We start from the raw sequence: 19,818 nt of genomic DNA on the forward strand, positions 1-19,818 counted from the left end.
ACGCTCCTCGCACAAAAAAAGTCAAATGTAGATTAGTGGCAGAACTTGAGTTACAGATCTGTTGTGTCCTTGAATTGTCCGTGAGCTACACCCCGAAGCCACTGACCCACTGAAACCTTGAATTCTGTCTCATTGCGCGGCTTGTTAAGGCGTTACTGGCGTACCCAAAGAACCGGGTTTGAATACCGCCCTGTTGCACAGCTTTCATCAGCCGGGAAGTTATTTTTACAGCAGACACTCCGCTACTGAGTGAAAGTACGATTCCGGAGACTGGAAGCTGGTCTCGCGTTAAAGGCACGACTCGGCCATCGGTCTACGGTCGCAGCCTCTTGTTCGCTGAACGCAGACGCAGTGTTGCCAAAAGCGCGGCGCAACAAGTCTGAGCTTCTGTCGCTTCCCGCTCTCTGCCACATGTACTGACAGCCTGTTACACGAAATGTATGGTCAGACGTGTTATGATGGTTCACCACTGAACTGTGTACCCGACACTGTTTTGTCCGTGATCCGGTAGTCGAGACCACGCTGAAAAACTGCACCAACAATAATGGCAGCGTGCATTTGTTTTCGTTGTGCCCAGATAGGAATCGTGTTTCAAATCAAGCACATTTTTTTCCCCAGTATCTCTACATCCTTTCACTTTGTTACTCCTTTTGTTGCCGGCCATGGTGGCCGAGGGGTTCTAGGCGCCACAGTCTGGAACCGCGCGACCGCTGCGGTCGCAGGTTCGAATCCTGCCTCGAGCATGGATGTGTGTGATGTCCTTAGGTTAGGTAGGTTTAAGTAGTTCTAAGTTCTAGGGGCCTGATGACCTCAGAAGTTAAGTCCCATAGTGCTCAGAGCCATTTGAACCATTTTGAACTCCTTTTGTCCTTTAGCGCATTCTGTAGCTTGTCGAACTGGCTTCTCAGCGTGTTCATTATTGGTAATTGTGGCTCGGTATTTTGTTCTGACTTGAAAGACTTCTTCATGCATGTCAGTTTCCTTTAGATCTCCATGCATTTCAGTTAGCCAGTTGCATTTATTCTTTATAGATGAAGCTGAATTCTGTACTTTTTTTGAGAACCTTTTGTTATTCATTCTGTGTAAGTGTCTAGAAAACTGTGATCATCGTTTCCTGATTGTATCTGTGATTTCCATTCTGTGGCGCAACAGATTTGCTTTGATTTCTTCTTTATCCACATTACAATTTCATACTTTGATCGGAGGATTTTTATCTGATATATAAAAAACTATCAGCCTCGATTGCGGTAATGAAACCAACCTTTACCTAGGTTTCAGCCCATATAATTGAACCTTCTTCAAAAGATATACCTGAATCTATAATTTTTCTAAGAGGGCATTGTCTAAAAATAAAACAGCCTGAATAGGCATAGTCACATTTTAAAAATGCGGCACGTACGTGCTAAGTCAACACCAAGACGTAAGCTCTGGCGTGCGCCTCGTCTCCATGGACGCCGTGCGATGGGCCTCGGGAGCTCACCTGAAACTAACAAGGGAACCTCCCCATCGCACCCCCCTCAGATTTAGTTATAAGTTGGCACAGTGGATAGGCCTTGAAAAACTGAACACAGATCAATCGAGAAAACAGGAAGAAGTTGTGGGCAACTATGAAAAAAATAAGCAAAATATACAAACTGAGTAGTCCATGCGCAAGATAGGCAACATCAAGGATAATGTAAGCTTAGGAGCGCTGTGGTCCCGTGGTTAGCGTGAGCAGCTGCGGAACGAGAGGTCTTTGGTTCAAGTATTCCCTCGAGTGAAAAGTTTACTTTCTTTATTTTCGCAAAGTTATGATCTCTCCGTTCGTTCATTGACGTCTCTGTTCACTGTAATGAGTTAAGTGTCTGTGTTTTGCGACCGCACCGCAAAACCGTGCGATTAGTAGACGAAAGGACGTGCCTCTCCAATGGGAACCGAAAACATTTGAACTCAAGGTCATACGCCAACCGATACCTCCACAGGAAAACACGTCTGATATATTCTATACGACACTGGTGACGGCATGTGCGTCACATGACAGGAATATGTTGTCGACCCGCCTAACTTGTACACTTGGCGAATGGGTAAAAAGATTCTTCTACCTTGCCCGATTTAGGTTTTCTTGTGGATTTGATAATCACTTCCAAAAAATAGATGAAAACATAAGAGTTTGTGACAAACTGCAACAAATGAATGCAACAATTTCACAGTCGCACAGTTTTCCCTGTGCTCTGTCAAAACATATGTTTTTAACGTTTTCAATTTTTTCCGTGTGTAGACCGTCAAATCCTGCATATGTCCAAGCAAATTTGAACATGTCCTGGAATTTTGGAGAGCGAAGTTGATTATGTGTGAGTGCCTGAACTTTGATAATTGTCTGAAAATAAAAAATTAAACTTTTCTCTCGAAGGAAGACTTGAACCAAGGACCTCTCGTTCCGCAGCTGCTCACGCTAATCACGGGACTGTTTTTTTATTTTATTTTATTTTATTTTTACGCTACTACGGCGCTCCTGAGCTGACATTATGCTTGATGTTGCCTATCTTGCGCATGGACTACTCAGTTTGTATTTGTATATTTTGCTTATTTTTTTCATGGCTCCACACAACTTCTTTCTGTTTTCTCGATTGATCTGTGTTCAGTTTTTCAAGGCCTATCCACTGTGCCAACTTATAACTAAATCTGAGAGGGGTGCGATGGGGAGGTTCCCTTGTAAGTAGGACTAGATAACACGTTTCAAATCAACATGACGGGGAACATTGCGCATGTCTAACTGAGACCATGACTACCAAAGATAAAAGACCAACGCAATTATATCTTAAAACAAATAACTTATAGAAAGGTTGAGAATCTTAAACGTAAAGCCTCTGCACCAGGTTATGACTACATCTACATACATACTCCGCAGTCCACCATACGGTGCGTGGCGGAGGGTACCTCGTACCACAACTAGCATCTTCTCTTCCTGTTCCACTCCCAGACAGAACGAGGGAAAAATGACTGCCTATATGCCTCTGTACGAGCCCTAATCTCTCTTATCTTATCTTTGTGGTCTTTCCGCGAAATGTAAGTTGGCGGCAATAAAATTGTTCTGCAGTCAGCCTCAAATGCTGGTTCTCTAAATTTCCTCAGTAGCGATTACTTTCCTCTAGAGACTCCCACCCGAGTTCCTGAAGCATTTCCGTAACACTCGCGTGATGATCAAACCTACCAGTAACAAATCTAGCAGCCCGCCTCTAAAATGCTTCTATGTCCTCCCTCAATCCGACCTGATAGGGATCCCAAACGCTCGAGCAGTACTCAAGAATAGGTCGTATTAGTGTTTTATAAGCGGTCTCCTTTTCAGATGAACCACATCTTCCCAAAATTCTACCAATGAACCGAAGACGACTATCCGCCTTCCCCACAACTGCGATTACATGCTTGTCCCACTTCATATCGCTCTGCAATGTTACGCCCAAATATCTAATCGACGTGACTGTGTCAAGCACTACACTACTAATTGAATATTCAAACATTACATGATTCTTTTTCCTATTCATCTGCATTAATTTACATTTATCTATATTTAGAGTTACCGTGCGGTTAAAGGCGCTGCAGTCTGGAACCGCAAGACCGCTACGGTCGCAGGTTCGAATCCTGCCTCGGGCATGGATGTTTGTGATGTCCTTAGGTTAGTTAGGTTTAACTAGTTCTAAGTTCTAGGGGACTAATGACCTCAGCAGTTGAGTCCCATAGTACTCAGAGCCATTTTATATTTAGAGTTAGCTGCCATTCTTTACACCAATCACAAATCCTGTCCAAGTCATCTTGTATCCTCCTACAGTCACTCAACGACGACACCTTCCCGTACACCACAGCATCATCAGCAAACAGCTGCACATTACTATCCACCCTATCCAAAAGATCATTTATGTAGATAGAAAACAACAGCGGACCTGCCACACTTCCCTGGGGCACTCCAGATTATACCTTCACCGCCCATGAACACTCACCATCGAGGACAATGTACTGGGTTCTATTACATAAGGAGTCTTCGAGCCACTCACATACTTTGGAACCAATCCCATATGGTCGTACCTTAGTTAGGAGTCTGCAGTGGGGCAACGAGTCAAACGCTTTCCGGAAGTCAAGGAATAAGGCATCCGTCTGATACCCTTCATCCATGGTTCGCAAGATATCATGTGAAAAAGGGGCGAGTTGCGTTTCACAGGAGCGATGCTTTCTAAAGCCGTGCTGATGCATGGACAGCAACTTCTCTGTCTCAAGGAAATTCATTATATTTGAACTGAGAATATGTTCGAGAATCCTGCAGCAAATTGATGTTAAGGATATTGGTCTGTAATTTTGAGGATCCGTCCTTCTACCCTTCTTATATACAGGCGTCACGAAAATGTAACAAACTATGCATAGATTCATATAAGTTGGAACACACTACCCCGACTTAACACTATTAGAATATATCGGCCCTTTCACAACGAATGCTGCATAACGCACCCATCGCTATTAACAAAAGCTGGCATAGGACATAAAACAGTGAAACTGTAGTTTGTAAATGGCACAATGCAATAATCTCGGTTAACCTGTACACAGATGGTCGAGTAGGTGTTTTTATCAGTTAATGTAGATATACTTCTTATTGGTGACGCCCCCTGAATGAAAAATATTATCAAGATTAATTTTTTATCATATTACTAAAAATAACGCGTGAATGAACGAACAACGCCACTTCATCACCATGTAATAGCAAACGACCAGCATAGATCAAATTGTGTTGTACGTGTAAGAAACATTGTAATTGCGTGAACGGACGTGCAACGCCCTTTCATCGCCCTTATACTCTGTCGACCGACTACGCGCTACAAAAGAGAATTATCGCCTCTTATATTAAAGGCTATTGTTAAATAGATATGATACGATAAAACGTACTTGACACTAAAAGAGACATAGGAAAGTGTTCATAAAAAAAATTCCTATATGTGCGACCCATCCTTGAATATTGATCAGGTGTGTTGGACCCGTACGAGCTGGCCGGTGTGGTCGAGCGGTTCTAGGCGCTTCAGTCTGGAACCGCGCGACCGCTACGTCGCAAGTTCGAATCCTGCCTCGGGCATGGATGTGTGTGATGTCTTTAGGTTAGTTAGGTTTAAGTCTTTCTCCAAAGTTCTAGGGGGCTGATGACCTCAGACGTTAAGTCCCATAGTGCTCAGAGCCATTTTGACCCGTACGAAGTAGGACTGGCAGGGGATATTGAACGTATATACAGAAAAGGGCAGGATGGGTGATTACAGACTTGGGACAGTATTATTGAGATGTTGAGGGAACTGAACCGGCAGACTCTTGAAGCTATACGGAAACTATGCTGAGAAAGTCTGCTAACAACATTTCAAGAACCGGCTCTAAAATATGACTCTAGGAATATACTACAATCCCCCCCAGCCCCCCCCCTCCCCCCCCCCCCCTACACACACACACACACACACACACACACATTGCTCCCATAGGGATCGTGAGAGTAATATTAGATTCAAAACTTCCTGGCAGATTAAAACAGTGTGCCGGACCGAGACTCGAACTCGGGATGGGGCGTTAGTCGTGCTTGGGTAGCTCAGCTGGTAGAGCACTTGCCCGCGAGAGGCAAAGGTCCCGAGTTCGAGTCTCGGTCCGGCACACAGTTTTAGTCTGCCAGGAAGTTTCATATCAGCACACACTCCGCTGGAGAGTGAAAATCTCATTCTGAAATATTAGATTCATTACAGCATGCACAGAGGGATTCGAACAATCGTTTTTCCCGCGCTCCATACGTGACCGGCACGGGAAAAAGCCGCCATCACCGCTGCAATGGGACGTACCTTCTGCCATGCACTTCGCGGAATATAGACCTAGATGTAGATGTCATGTTTCACACACATGCAATTCTCGTCGAAAAAGTATAGAACTGAACATCAGCGCACTAGAAGTTGTTATCGCCGGTGCTGAAGCTGGGCTCGGAACGTTACGGGTTCTATTTAGACGCAAGCGCTGCTGACCGCGAACTAGCTCGCCCGCTGACCTTTCAGGAAGCCCCAAAGGCCAGCGAGCAGAGCACCGTGCAGCGACGGGAGCGTGTTTGTCGTCGCAGCTGCCCGTCCCCAACCTGCACAACTTGCCCTTCTGTCACCTGCTAAAGGGTGAACCGCCTGCCAGGCGGATGCACCGACTGTTGCGAATCTACCAGGTGTTAGTAGGTTAGTGCACAAGTTCGTAGCGCTTTTTCACGAGTTCAACAAACACAACAGATACACTTCAGTCATCAATATTGTATTATCCTTCGCTATTTACAACAGTCTGTCAACGCTCGGGGTACTGTTCCATTCCGCGACTGCAGAAATCACGTGGTTTTAAGGCGAAGTGTTCGTCGAGCCACGTTCGGAGCGCGTTTTCATTCGGAGAGGGAGTTCCCTGAAGATGGTTCGATAGAGAGCGGAAAAGGTGAAAACCTGAGGGCGCAAGATCAGGTGAATAAGGTGGGTGCGGAATGACTTCCCAATCCGACTCTTGTATAGTCTAGCAGAATGCGGGCGGGCGTTATCGTTGAGTAGCATTCCTTAACGGAGTCTTCGTGGTCGTTGTTCTTGGACTGCGTGTGCAAGACGTCGCAGTTGTTGACAATAAATGTCAGCAGTGATGGTTACACCTCGTTAAAGCAGTTCGCGGTACACCACACCGTTGCTCTTTCACCAGATGCATGAAAGTATCTTTTACAGATGCGCACAGATCTTTTTATGGTGAGTTGCTGCTTTCTTTGGGTTCAACCATTCCTTTCTTTTCCGTATGTCGGCATAAAGACACAGTTTCTCGTCAACAATAATGATGCAAGATAGGAATTGTCGGTATTGTTCACGAGCCAATTGATGACGAGTAAGCAGAGGTGCACAAACGGTCACTTGTTGATTTTTATGGTTTTGACTTAGAACATGCCGTACCCATACACCCGTCTTTTGAACCTTTCTCATAGCATGCAAATGTCGCGCGATAGTGGAATGATCACAATTCATCACATTTGCCATTTCTCGAGTACAATGACGTGGATCATTTTGGATTAATGCGTTTAAACGAACTTCATCAAACCCCGAAGGTCTTCCTGAACGTCGAGGGTCATTAATGTCCGCTGATGACCGCGCAGTTGAGCGCCCCACAAACTAATCATCATCATCATCATCATCATCATCATCATCATCATTAATGTCAAAACCATCCTCCTTAAAACGGGAAACCATTTTATTGCCACGTTCTGTCCAATGGCATCATTCCCATACACGGCACGAACGTTTGTGGCTGCTTCCGCTGCTGTCACCCCCATCCATTGAACTCAATATGTCTGAAATATTCCTATTTCTCCACTTGGCACTACATCTTCTCGCGTCCACAGCTCCACTCACCATATTCACATGACAAAATATAAATTCAAATAGCAACAGTGAACTACAAATGAGAAATGACAATCGATAAATAATCCCATGACTACCGGAATACCAACATACAAAACAAAAACGCTACGAACTTGCGCACCAACCTGATCACGCCCAGTAGTTGGTGAGTTGCTGGTAAGGGTGCCATTGGATGCGGTGTGGTCGGCTCACTGCTCTCCGAGCATTGGAGACGCTACTATCTACTAAGCGTACCTCTTTTCAATCCTTCCATTAAGTAAAATTCTATGGCATCAGAATTTCTCTCAAACACGATCTCTGTTCGACAAACACGTCGAGTTCAGCTGCACACCCTTAAATGCAAAGGGTGATATAAATATTGCCGAGACTTTAATAATGAACAAAAAAATGGTTCAAATGGCTCTGAGCACTATGGGACTTAACATCTATGGTCATCAGTCCCCTAGAACTTAGAACTACTTAAACCTAAGGACATCACACACACCCATGCCCGAGGCAGGGTTCGAACCTGCGACCGTAGCGTTCGCGCGGTTCCAGACTGTAGCGCCTAGAACAGCTCGGCCACCCTGGCCGGCAATAATGAACACTTTCATCCACAAATACTTTTCGACATCAATACATTGGTTCGTTTTTAGTGTAATATTTGTTTTTAATGTAGTATTTGTTTTTAATGTAATACGAGTGGAAAAGGTCACTGTTTCTAGTGTGGGGGATTGGGGGGGGGGGGGGGGCAGTATATAGCAACTTTGCCACTTTTAAACATTTCAACACTTGTAGTGTGTGCTATTACGAGAATTGTGTTGCTTCAGTATGGTCTGGACAACAGTAATCACACTAATGGAACAAGGAATGAGACAGGTGGACGTCGCTGTGAGCCAAACTGATGTGTCTAGAATCTGGAATAAGTTTCTAGCGACAAGATCAACTGAAGATCGCCACTGAAAAGGCTGCGGCAGAAAAAGAACAGTTATTCAGCACTGATAACTGCATGTAAAAGCAAGCAGAAGTACTCAACACAACACTGCACGTCTGTCGTGGCAGTTACAAACAACTATAAGATTGCAAGTGTCAGCCGACCAGAGTGGCTGAGCAGTTCTAGGTGCTACAGTCTGAAACTGCGCGATCGCTACATTCGCATGTTCGAATCTGGCCTCGGGCATGGATGTGTGTCATGTCTCTAGGTTGGTTAGGTTTAAGCAGTTCTAAGTTCTAGGGGACTGATGACCTCAGAAGTTAAGTCCCATAGTGCTCGGAGCCATTTGAACCATTTGCAAGTGTCAACACAAACAGTGTGCAGTAGCCTCCATCATCAGGGAGACAGAAGATATCTCGAGGCTCCTCCTCTAAATCAGTTGTAGAGAGGGGCTCATATTGCATGGGCATGAAACCATTCTTTGTGGGATAGGCAGCAGAGGGACACAACACTCTTTCCTGATGAGACCCATATCAGTCTCTAACCTGACAATATTGATACTCGTGTGTCGAGGCAACGAGGGCAACATTTACAGTCTAATTGTATCATAGACATCCACCCTTATCGTGGTAGTTTGGGGTGAAATTGTCTATGGCCACAGGCTACACCTTGTGCCGATATATGGGATGATGACTAGTGAGAAGTATCGAAATTAAATCCTTGCACGCATTGTGGCTTTCTTTGGTAAACGTACTAGAGTGGGATTCACCCTGTCATCACAACCTTTGAACACCTTCTTAATGCAGCATAAAACCAGTCAGATGAAATGGCCTCCATATTCTCCAGATCTCATTTGCATTGAGGATGTGTGGGCCTTGCTAAAACAATCAGTTTTCAGTCATTCTGCCCCACCAGAGGTCTTAAAGGGCCTCATAGAGACCAGTGTGGAGGAACAGGATAATGTCCCACAGGATTATCTGCACAATTTGCTAAGGAGATGCCAAACTGCATTGAAAAGTCTCTCCAGTTACAAGGAGGACTAATTGGTTCATAAACAATGTTTTATACAAGATGACAATGAGATGAAATTGTAGTGTCTGCAGTGGAATCTTTTGTAAGGGTTTGTTTTTGTTTTTTGTTTGTGTTTTTCAAATGGAAGTATGTTTATCTTATTTGTTTTGTTTTCATACGACAGTAGCTGACAGAACAAAATCAGTTTTGTTTTCTATCATGCCCAGTATTTGACAATAAAGCAATATGCAACATTTATTTTGAGCACTATATTTGACAAAACTGTCAGGGCCTGCTGAAAAATAATGCCTCCAAATTTTTTATGTGAAAATCCTTGAAGTTTCTAAATGAAATAAATGTTACTAACATTCTATATTTTTATTCTTCATGTCTACATGTTTTTCAGTACAGTCACCCTAGCAACAAACTCATTTCTTCCAACGCGAGACCAGTTTGTTGATACTATCACTGTAGAATGTTTTACTCTGTTGACAAAGCCACAACCTCCCCTCTGCTTGCACCACTTCACTGCTATCGTTACTTTTGGAAGCAGATGAAAATTGGATGGGGCCAAGTAGGGATCGTATGTAGGATGACTGATAACAGTGAACCCAAGGCATCAGATTGTTGGAGATGTCACAGCACTTGTGTGTTGTCTGGGATTGTCATACCGAAGACGAAGGTGCTCCTTGTGTGGATGAACTCTCCGAATTCGAAACTTTATCAGCACGCTGATTCTCGTGCACCACTATGTTACAGGCTGTAATTCGGAGACCTCTAATTGCAAAGGGCTGCAAATATGTAGACACGAAAAATAAAGAAGTAGAATGTTAATAATATTCTCTCATTTAAAAAGTTAAAGAATTTTCACATACAACATTTGCAGGCATTACTTTTCAGCACTCTCTTGTAGTAAAGTTTGAGAAATTGTTTTATCATGTACGGGGTCCTTAACAGTAAGATGTACACACTCACAATAGACATTTGTATTACTTATTAAATTGGTGGCTTGTTGAAGCTAAATATTCAGTGTGAAATAATTTTGCAGAATTCAGGGCACATAGGAAATATTTATGTATTGTTCTCATCTGTGAAATACCTTGAATTATTAATAAAATGCTGTTGTGACTTATGGATATTCAGATTTAGGTATCTTATTTCAGGAAGCCATTTCCAAATTTTCCATAAACAAATGGCTGAGAGGGGAGGAGTATTTAGGCAAGACCTGAGGTAGAGAAGGGAACATTATAAGCTCAACATTGTTAGTCAATGGACAGATTGCTATTAGGAGTGTCATGTGCTCTCAGTCCACGAGACAATACTGGTACAGCCATCTACTCTTAGAAGTCAAAGTGTATACAAAGCACTCACACCTTATGAAGAAAAGATATCTCTACTTGCTACTATGACCAGGAAGCCTCACTCTCATTTCTTCCTTCTGTGCTTTTCAGTAAGGGTGATAGAGTGAAGTGATGTAACCATGTGTCAGGTTACAAACTGTAGAGGCACTCTATGGAAAACAATTACTGTACAGTATCACCCCTCTGTGAGTACAGAGAAAGACTCCTTGTAGTTTACCATCTGATGCAAGTGATAGTGCTGCAAGCAATGCTGGATACAGTGAGCACACAAACATAATCTATGGGCATGAAGGGAGCCAAGTCAGTACCCACTATTTCTGTGGTGTCATCGTGGTGTAATCCAGCCCACCAGATGCCACTCTTTGGGCATAAATTGGGAACCTCACTAGTTTCACAATAGTCAGACATTGTTCCTGATGAAGATGGAGTCAGTCATCAAAAGATTAGGATTTTATCCAAATTTGACGTGGTAAGTGTACCAGAAACATTTTATCCAAGTCATCTCACTGTAGTGGAAGGTCTCAGATCCACAGACTGGCTCATCCTCATGTGTCATGTTTTCACTTTCTCTGTGTGGGTTCTGCCTGTATGCCTGTATGTTTACATGACATGATTGTGTTTAGTTGATGTTCTTAAGCATAGTGTATACACCTTAAATTGTGAACTACAGTTAAGTGTTTTACACACTCTCATTAATCTATATGTAACCTGCCATTCTTTAGTTGGTAACTTTATTATTGTTATTATCAATCATCAACATCATCATCATCATAATATGTAAGCTTTGTGTCTGTCAAAAATAAAAGGCTATTTGTTTGATTACCAACAAGCATCCTTTTATTTTATCACATAGAGTCCAAATTAAGAATGCAATAATTATAACTTACTTACAGGCTAGCAATGCTATGACTACTTGTGAAATATGTTTCCAGTTGACATTTGTAAAGCAGACCAATTTAGTGACCATGTTGCTGGTGTTTCTGCAGGACATCGGTGCTGTTCGTGTCCATCTCATTTGTGGTACTGATGATCATCTCACTGGCATGGCTGGTCTTCTACTACGTGCAGCGTTTCCGTTATATCCATGCCAAGGACCGTCTCTCGGTAAGTCTGACTCCACAATGAGTATGCTTGTAATAATTGCATACATTATTTGAAGAATGGACACTGAGCAGGCACAAGGCATGAGCTGTGAATTTTCATTTCTAATTCAAAGAATCTTTTTGAACATTATGAGAAAGTTAAAGGACAACTGAATATTAGCAGAGAAGCTATTTTTTCCCACATCAACAATTAGAAATCATATCACTTGATTGGATAGATGGAGACAAATTAAAGTTAATGCTATATTACTGTAAGTCGGTAAAAATAATGTATTCATTGTATTTCTTGAAGGAGAGCCTTGAGGGATGGAGTGATTCAAGTTACATATTAACAGTCAGAAGCAAACACACTTCTGTAAAGTGTAATAACAATCAGTTATGATATGTGCTAATCTATTCACATTGATAATAATCTGTATTATTTTTAGATTATTTTAAAAACATTAAAAGCCACTGCTCTTCCTCTTACACTACTCAGCTGCTGTTTACTGTTCAGAAAACACTATCAGCTGTCTACAAGCCAAAAGAGTTAAGAATCTGTTTAATATGTGTTTAATATAAGCATTAGTCCTAACTAGAATTTATATCTCTGAGTCCAAACACTCATACAAATTAAAGAAAGAGTGGCTTTGGTTTTGAATAACTGGGCATTTTCAATTTCCTGTCTGCTGTCTCCCCCCTACCAACTTACTAAAGACTTTTACAGAAGAACACCTCTAGATATTTAGGTGCAAAGCTGGCAAAATTAAGCCCTTTGCTTAACTTATCCATATGTTGGAACTATCTCAGTTTGTTCCATCTGAATGTCTAAGAGTTTCATTTAGAATGTGCCCATTGATGAGTAATTCTTAATCTGCTATCATTATTGTACGTCTGAGACTATGCAGTAGAGTTTTTCTAAGATGAAGAGTCAGGATGTCCATTGTATACCAACATAAGCCTTTCTCCTCTACTCTCCTGGGGAGTGTATCTATACAAAAAAGGTGAGCCAGTTCCAGGGCATAGATTTTACAGGGGGACCATTAGACCCATTATTCATGGATTTTGATGAGTCTTTAAATATGTTGTAGAGGGACCTGTCTTGAGTACCTGGCTACTAAGTTTTCACACAATGCCCACTTGTTTTGGAGAAAAATCAATGTTGAAGTTCTGTGAGTATCTTCTGTCCCTGTAATGTCAGTCATATTTCAACCAATCAGAAGTAGTGGAGTGGCTAAAGTTCATGGCTATCACACTGGTTGTACAGGTTTGAATCCTTTACTGTGTACAGGTTTAAATCCCGTACCATGTTCACTATGTCATGTAACTGTTATCTTTCATTGAATAAGTATCAATGACAAAACAAGTACAACCTATGCAGTCAAAATGTATAGGTGTGTAAATTTCCTAAAAGTCGCTAGGGACAGTAATCTACATCTTCATCTATATGCCACAATCAACCTTAGAATGTGGTTGGAGAATGGCATCATCACTTTCATGTCTGTAGTTGAATGTGATTAAAGAGTGATGCATGCTACTTTTGGTTCTTTAATGTAATGCTTGGCACTTGCAGAGAGATGCATACTGCATTTTATGAGAGCAATGTGATAGCTAGATTGGTGAGTGTATTTAGATCAGGGCTTCAGTGTCAACAAAAATATTCAAGAGCAATTACCATTAAAAGCTCAGCTTCAGTCTAGAGATCTCTGGTAACTTTTATGCTTTGGAAACCCTGGTGAAAAAAGCATACACACATCCCAATTACATCACAAGTGCAAATTAAACCTACAGCAGAAAATAGACAAAAAATTCTAATTGCCAGGTGATAGTGGGATACGAATGTTAAAAATGTCTCCTTTTGGCTCTCTGACAAAATATCTTGGTAAATAGTGTGATTATTGGGGCCACAGAAAATAATTTGCTGAGAAACTTCAATTACACAACTGAGAAGGATATGTAGTGCACCAATGGGAATATTCCTTATTAGTGTGAAGATCACATCACTTGCTGAGCTGTATGTTAAGCATTGGATGTAGCACTCAACAAGGGAGAACACATTACTGCTGCACTTTGAGAATCAGATGGGGGGGGGGGGGGAGGGGGGATGGAGGAGGCATTCATGTATGGACATGACTGATGAACTGTTCCTGACTCCACTATATCTTGTGCTGCAAAATCTAAATGCTTCTGATATGAAGCTACTTACCCAGCTAACTGCCAGAAACATTTTGGTTGATCAGTGCTGTATACATCATGTTTAGATGACCATATTAATTAAAATGGGTGAATTTCTAAAAGCAATACAGAAAAATGAAACATTAAATGAAATATCAGCAGAGGTGTCATTAGAACACTATTGGAAATTCTGACAGATACAAATTGTTATAAAATCATTGTAGAAGTAGAAAAAGAGTATAGGGATTAGGTGTATACAAAGAGAGCAGGGTTAGTCTCACACCTTATAACTTATTAAGTTTCATATTACACAGTTCTTTGAATGGTATACTGTAACAGTGGTACTGGAAACACACAAGCTATTAATACTGATCCTCATTCCAAGGGAGCATTCACAATAATTGCATTTAGAAAATTTAAGTTTGATATTCTGTCAGAATGTATTGAGTCATCAGATGTACAGGCTATTGAGTTATTTTTCATAGTGAAGTTTCCAGTGCGGGTAGAATAGTGTAGACCAGTCTTCACTGACAACTTGGCAACTTATGCTTAGATCCAACTGATTTCAAACATTCTGAAATCAAAATGATCTTAGAGGTTTATGTGACAAAGACAGTTAAATGCTAATGACCAGATATACTGGTGAAGTATGTTTTACAATACAGAACATTCAGTCAAATGAGAATCATTAAAACTGACTCAAAGACAGTTTACAGAAAGAAATATGAGGAAAGGTTTATTAAGTGGACACTTCAGATTAGAAATTTAAATATGCACCTACATCTTGTGAAAGCTAGTTTCCCTTAAAGCAGATGAAAGTAAAATTTAAGAGAACCAAGGAGGAAGGACTTGAGTTTGAACTATCTTGTTTTGCTTCTGCTTTGTAGAAATGGGAAGCCATTGGTGTCATCATTCTTTGATGATGTGTGCATTTCCAATATTGCAACAACACCAATAGTTTTACATTTGTCATCAATTTTAGTAGCTCCTAATAAAAATGGTCCACAAACACATAGCAAACCTCGCTATTTCCGTGATGCACACTTCCTACTGTTAGAGAATCTCAATTTGACCATTTTCAAAGTCACTCCAATCAACAGCTTTCTGCAAACTTTGCACAGGGGTCAGAATGAAAGATTTCCCTATATCTTATCTCTACCACTTATGAAGTGTCTTTCTTACAATGTGACATATCCTTCAAGTGACATTCCTTGGTAGAAAAATGATACTGGCTCAACAATGTAAATTACTGTTGATTGCAATATTTTGATGTGGGATGGGTCCACAGGATCATGTAATTATTAAAAATGGACATTTACATTCAAGACTGTCAAGCGTATCACTTTTTGTTTATTGTGTTGATGAGTAATATTCAAAATTGTAATCATAATAAATATATGTTGAATATAGACTACTGACATTTTGTTGTATGACCACTGTCATTGTATGAGAAGTAAAGAGCAACACTTGTAAATTTAAGGGAAAAAAGTTAAAGTTATACTTCCTCTGTGAATTTCTCTTTAACTGCATCCATAAAGTCTTACCAATACTCATTTCAATACTTAGTTCATCTCAAACAAATTTCTGGGAAGAAATTCTTGTTGAGGGTTATTTTCAACTTCCGACGCATGAATCGTTATATGAAATGACTACTAATTAGTAGTACACAGGGTTCTAAAATTCTGATTCCTTCTTAATATTCTGAAGTTTAAAATAGGATAAAATATTAACAGAGTGTGTTTGTTTCAGGGTGGTATATATGTGTAAGCTCCCAGTAAAGAAATAACTTCCCTATAACACATCTAACCTTCATGATTCACTATCACTTCATAGTAGTTCCAAAAGTAAATCATAAAAGACACAAATTATGATTTACACAGCTTTTTATATGCTGTTACAGAGGCGGCTCTGCAGTGCAGCAAAGAAGGCATTGTCTAAGATACCAACAAAGAACATCAAATCAGAAGACAAGGTATGAATAAATAGTTAATAACCAACAAACTCACTGTATTCATAGATCAAGATGACATTTGATAATACTGGAGAGTGGCTACTGCCTGGAAGCATAATGCTAACTTCACACTTGCTCTGTATGCCATGTGAATATTTCATAAATGTGTGTGTTTTCCCACAGTAATGAGCTTTTTCAAAGGCCTTTAACTAATTGTTCTTATTAATGTATCAGGCTGCATTAATATGAAATTATATCTAAAACTACTTCAGCAATTAAAACTCAATCTTCTGAAACATTCAGTGGTTTATTTTTCACTGGTACAGGTCAGTTTTGAGGAAGTAGATAAGGATTTGTAAAACCTTTTATTAAACTAAAGCCTTTTTCATTCCTAATACAAACTAAACAATTTCATCGCTTGTTTACAGGAAATCCAAGGGGATGGTGAATGCTGTGCTGTGTGCATTGAACCATACAAGATCTCAGATGTTCTGAGAATCTTGCCATGCAGGTATGAACCCCAGTTTTCTGTCATAGAAATTCTTTGAAACAATATACAAAAATGAATTTCACCAGCTTTCAGTATATCACTCTTTTTAGATTTAAGTATGCACTCTCAAACGCACAGTCAACGCAAATGCACCCTTCTGCAGCACTGCCAGTTTCCTGATGTGCACGCTGCTCAGAAGTGTAGCTGTTGTCTCTAGCGGAGCCTGTAATGAACAGCATGGGAATATAGTGTTTCTATACAGCACTGTGTTATGTCATTTGATGCCTGTCTTGTATGAATACACAATCTCTGGAAAAATCACATTAGCAGGCAATGGGCAGACATCAGACTGGTAGCAGACATACATGGGCTAATGCTGATATACAATGCCTTCACTGGAATTTTTGTTTCACAGCCCTAGTATTTTTCCATCTATCTATGCTAGCAATGTCATTATCTTGTAATTGAATCTGCTATGCATTTGTATAGTACAAAATTTTGTCCGATTTTACTTCTGTTGTTGTTAATGATTTTGTTGTTCACAGGCACGAGTTTCATAAGTCATGCATCGATCCCTGGCTGCTGGAGCACCGTACGTGTCCCATGTGCAAGATGGATATTCTGAAGCACTACGGCTTTGTGGTGAGAGCTAGTTATGTCACATTCACTTTCAAAAACTAATCTGAATAGTCACAATACACGAGAAAAAGAAATTCTGAGAATGGAACTTAACTGCCATACAAATACTTACACAGTTAACCATTTGCCTCATTCTGTGGAAATTTGCTTTCCCATCTGCACCCAACTGAGCTAATGTTCTGCCCATAATAACACTGATATTGATGAGATATTAAAGTCTAACTTTTCTCACTGTACTCCTCCTTTACACACATTTGATTAAGTCAGATTGTCATTATTCTGTTAGTACAATAAGTGGCATGTAAACATCACAAAGAATTGTTAGTAGAGTCATGCAGATATATTGTGACAATTGTTAGAACATCATTATAGTAGCTCATAAGAAAATAAGTTAGTATTTCTAAGGATAGGAGGGTAGTTTGAAAAGTTTGTGGAATGACACAAGATGTCAATGGTAGTGCAATGGGGTTCCCATTTAATAACTGGTTATCCTTTACGAGTAAATACAGGATGCATCAGTGATCTGGATAGATATCTGTCGTTGTTGTTGTTGTTGTTGTTGTTGTTGCTGTTGCTGCTGCTGCTGCCATGTAGCACTTTGTGAAGATGGGGAAAAAAATCGAGATTTCAGCAGTGAGTAAGTACTTCATAAAGAAAGGTATGAAAGCAAAGAAAATTTATGTCAATTTTCAGAACACACTGGTGGACTCGCTCCTTCATATTCAACTGCTGTCTAGTGGACAAACGAGTTTAAATCCGACCAGGAGAGCTTAGATGATGGTCTACATAGTGCTTGGCTAAAATGTAGCACTACCCTAGAAATTATTGCAAAAGTTCATAAAATGTTCATGAAGGGTCACCAACGGGACATACATATCACATTTTAACAGAGGAAATATGAGAAAATTGTCTGATAGATGTGTGCTGCGACTCTTAACATAGGATCAGAAACTCATAAGAATGGAAATATCTGAATAATGTTTGGCCCATTTCATAGCAACCAACAAGATTTTTGTGCCAGTTTATGAATACGGATGATACCTTGGCTCACAACTGTACTCCAGAGACAAAACAACAGTCAGTGCAGTGGAAAAATGTTGGTTCACCACCATCACCATCACCACCACCACCAAAGACAGAAAAGTCAGTATGGGTAGCTGGAAAGGTCGTGGCATCAGTTTTCTGGGATACAAATGGAATTGTGCTGATAGATTACCTTCACACTGATCAAACAATTACAAGACAGTACTAAACTAACCTGCCAGATCATGTACAGCAAAACAAAAGGTAGAAATGGTCAGGTTTGGCAAGGAAGAAAATCATCTTTCATCAAGACAATGCACACCCATACAAAATTGTCATTGCCAAAGCAAAAATACATGAACTAAGATACTGATTATTGGGTGCAGCATGCTGGGACATGACTTTCACAGCCAGAACCTGATTTAGTTGCATGACTCCCTGCAGTAGTTTCTAGATTTGCTACTCCCATAACTGAATGACTTGAGGCATGGACAGCTCTGCCAGTAGGACAAACATGATAATGTAAAAGAATGCTGAAACTGTATGCGAAAATACACTGCAAATCTGGGAATTTGAACTGTCACAGAAATATGAAAAAAGCACTAAATAAACACTAAAAACAGTGCAAACCAACAGCATCAACTAAGAGAATACAGTTTCCACACACGTGAATGGAAAACGACCAGCCTTATTTGGCTGATTTGGACCTTTTAGACTCTCACCTCTTCCGAAAGCTAAAAATCTTTTTAAGTGGATAGAGATTCTCTTCAAACGAAGAACTAAGAGCCAAAGTTGATGGGTATTTTGCAGGCTTGGAGGAATTTAATTTTTGAGATGGAATATAAAAAAAAGTTCCACTGAGGTAAGTCAATTCTTTCTATTCTGTTCCTAGAACTTTTCAAACTACCTCCATATTAACACATTTAAAGCCTCGTTTATTACATTTGCAATTACCAGAAAGTACTTAAAGAACTAGTATTTATTTATCTTATTCCATGCCACAATCATGGACTAATTGAAGTTGCATGAATTGTAGAGGGAATAAGAAAGCTTTTCTGGTGAAGGTAAAAGCAAAATACAATAATATACCAATGAAATGAACTAGTCATGTAATAAGGTGGTGAGGACGGGGAAAGGTGGAAGGGAGTTAGAAGAAGAAAGAAAACTATAATTAACTAAATACCAGGCAGAAACAGAAAGCAATGTTATTTGTCATAAATGAATGGTAAAACATTTTAAAGTAGTGGCTTTAGAAGTTTAGATATCCTTCTGTACTTTTATTCTCCAAAAAAAGTTATATAAATCTATTAAATGTGGTAGACAAAGTGATATAACATTCAGAAATTTGTACTGTCATGATGTGCAAGAAATAGACATGGGCAAAAAAATTTAAAGATTGAAGTGCAGCAAATATTTGAAATTGTTAGAAGTTAGATATATACAGGGTGTTACAAAAAGGTACAGCCAAATGTTCAGGAAACATTCCTCACACACAAATAAAGAAAAGATGTTATGTGGACATGTGTCCGGAAACGCTTAATTTCCATGTTAGAGCTCATTTTAGTTTCGACAGTATGTACTGTACTTCCTTGATTCACCACCAGTTGGCCCAATTGAAGGAAGGTAATGTTGACTTCGGTGCTTGTGTTGACATGTGACTCATTGCTCTACAGTACTAGCATCAAGCACATCAGTACGTAGCATCAACAGGTTAGTGTTCATCACGAATGTGGTTTTGCAGTCAGTGCAATGTTTACAAATGCG

General features: G+C 40.3%; 1 protein-coding gene across 1 annotated transcript in view; it reads left to right on the forward strand.

Moving 5' to 3' along the window:
* Window positions 1-19,818, forward strand: part of LOC124805539 (protein goliath) — a 663,220-nt gene that overhangs the window by 632,201 nt on the left and 11,201 nt on the right. The window contains exons 6-9 of the mRNA XM_047266107.1: window positions 11,681-11,798; window positions 15,852-15,923; window positions 16,331-16,413; window positions 16,938-17,034. Of these exons, the coding sequence (XP_047122063.1) occupies window positions 11,681-11,798; window positions 15,852-15,923; window positions 16,331-16,413; window positions 16,938-17,034 (370 nt within the window). The remainder of the gene's footprint in view (window positions 1-11,680; window positions 11,799-15,851; window positions 15,924-16,330; window positions 16,414-16,937; window positions 17,035-19,818) is intronic.

This window comes from Schistocerca piceifrons, chromosome 7, assembly GCF_021461385.2.
Source record: "Schistocerca piceifrons isolate TAMUIC-IGC-003096 chromosome 7, iqSchPice1.1, whole genome shotgun sequence".
Lineage (NCBI taxonomy): Eukaryota > Metazoa > Arthropoda > Insecta > Orthoptera > Acrididae > Schistocerca > Schistocerca piceifrons.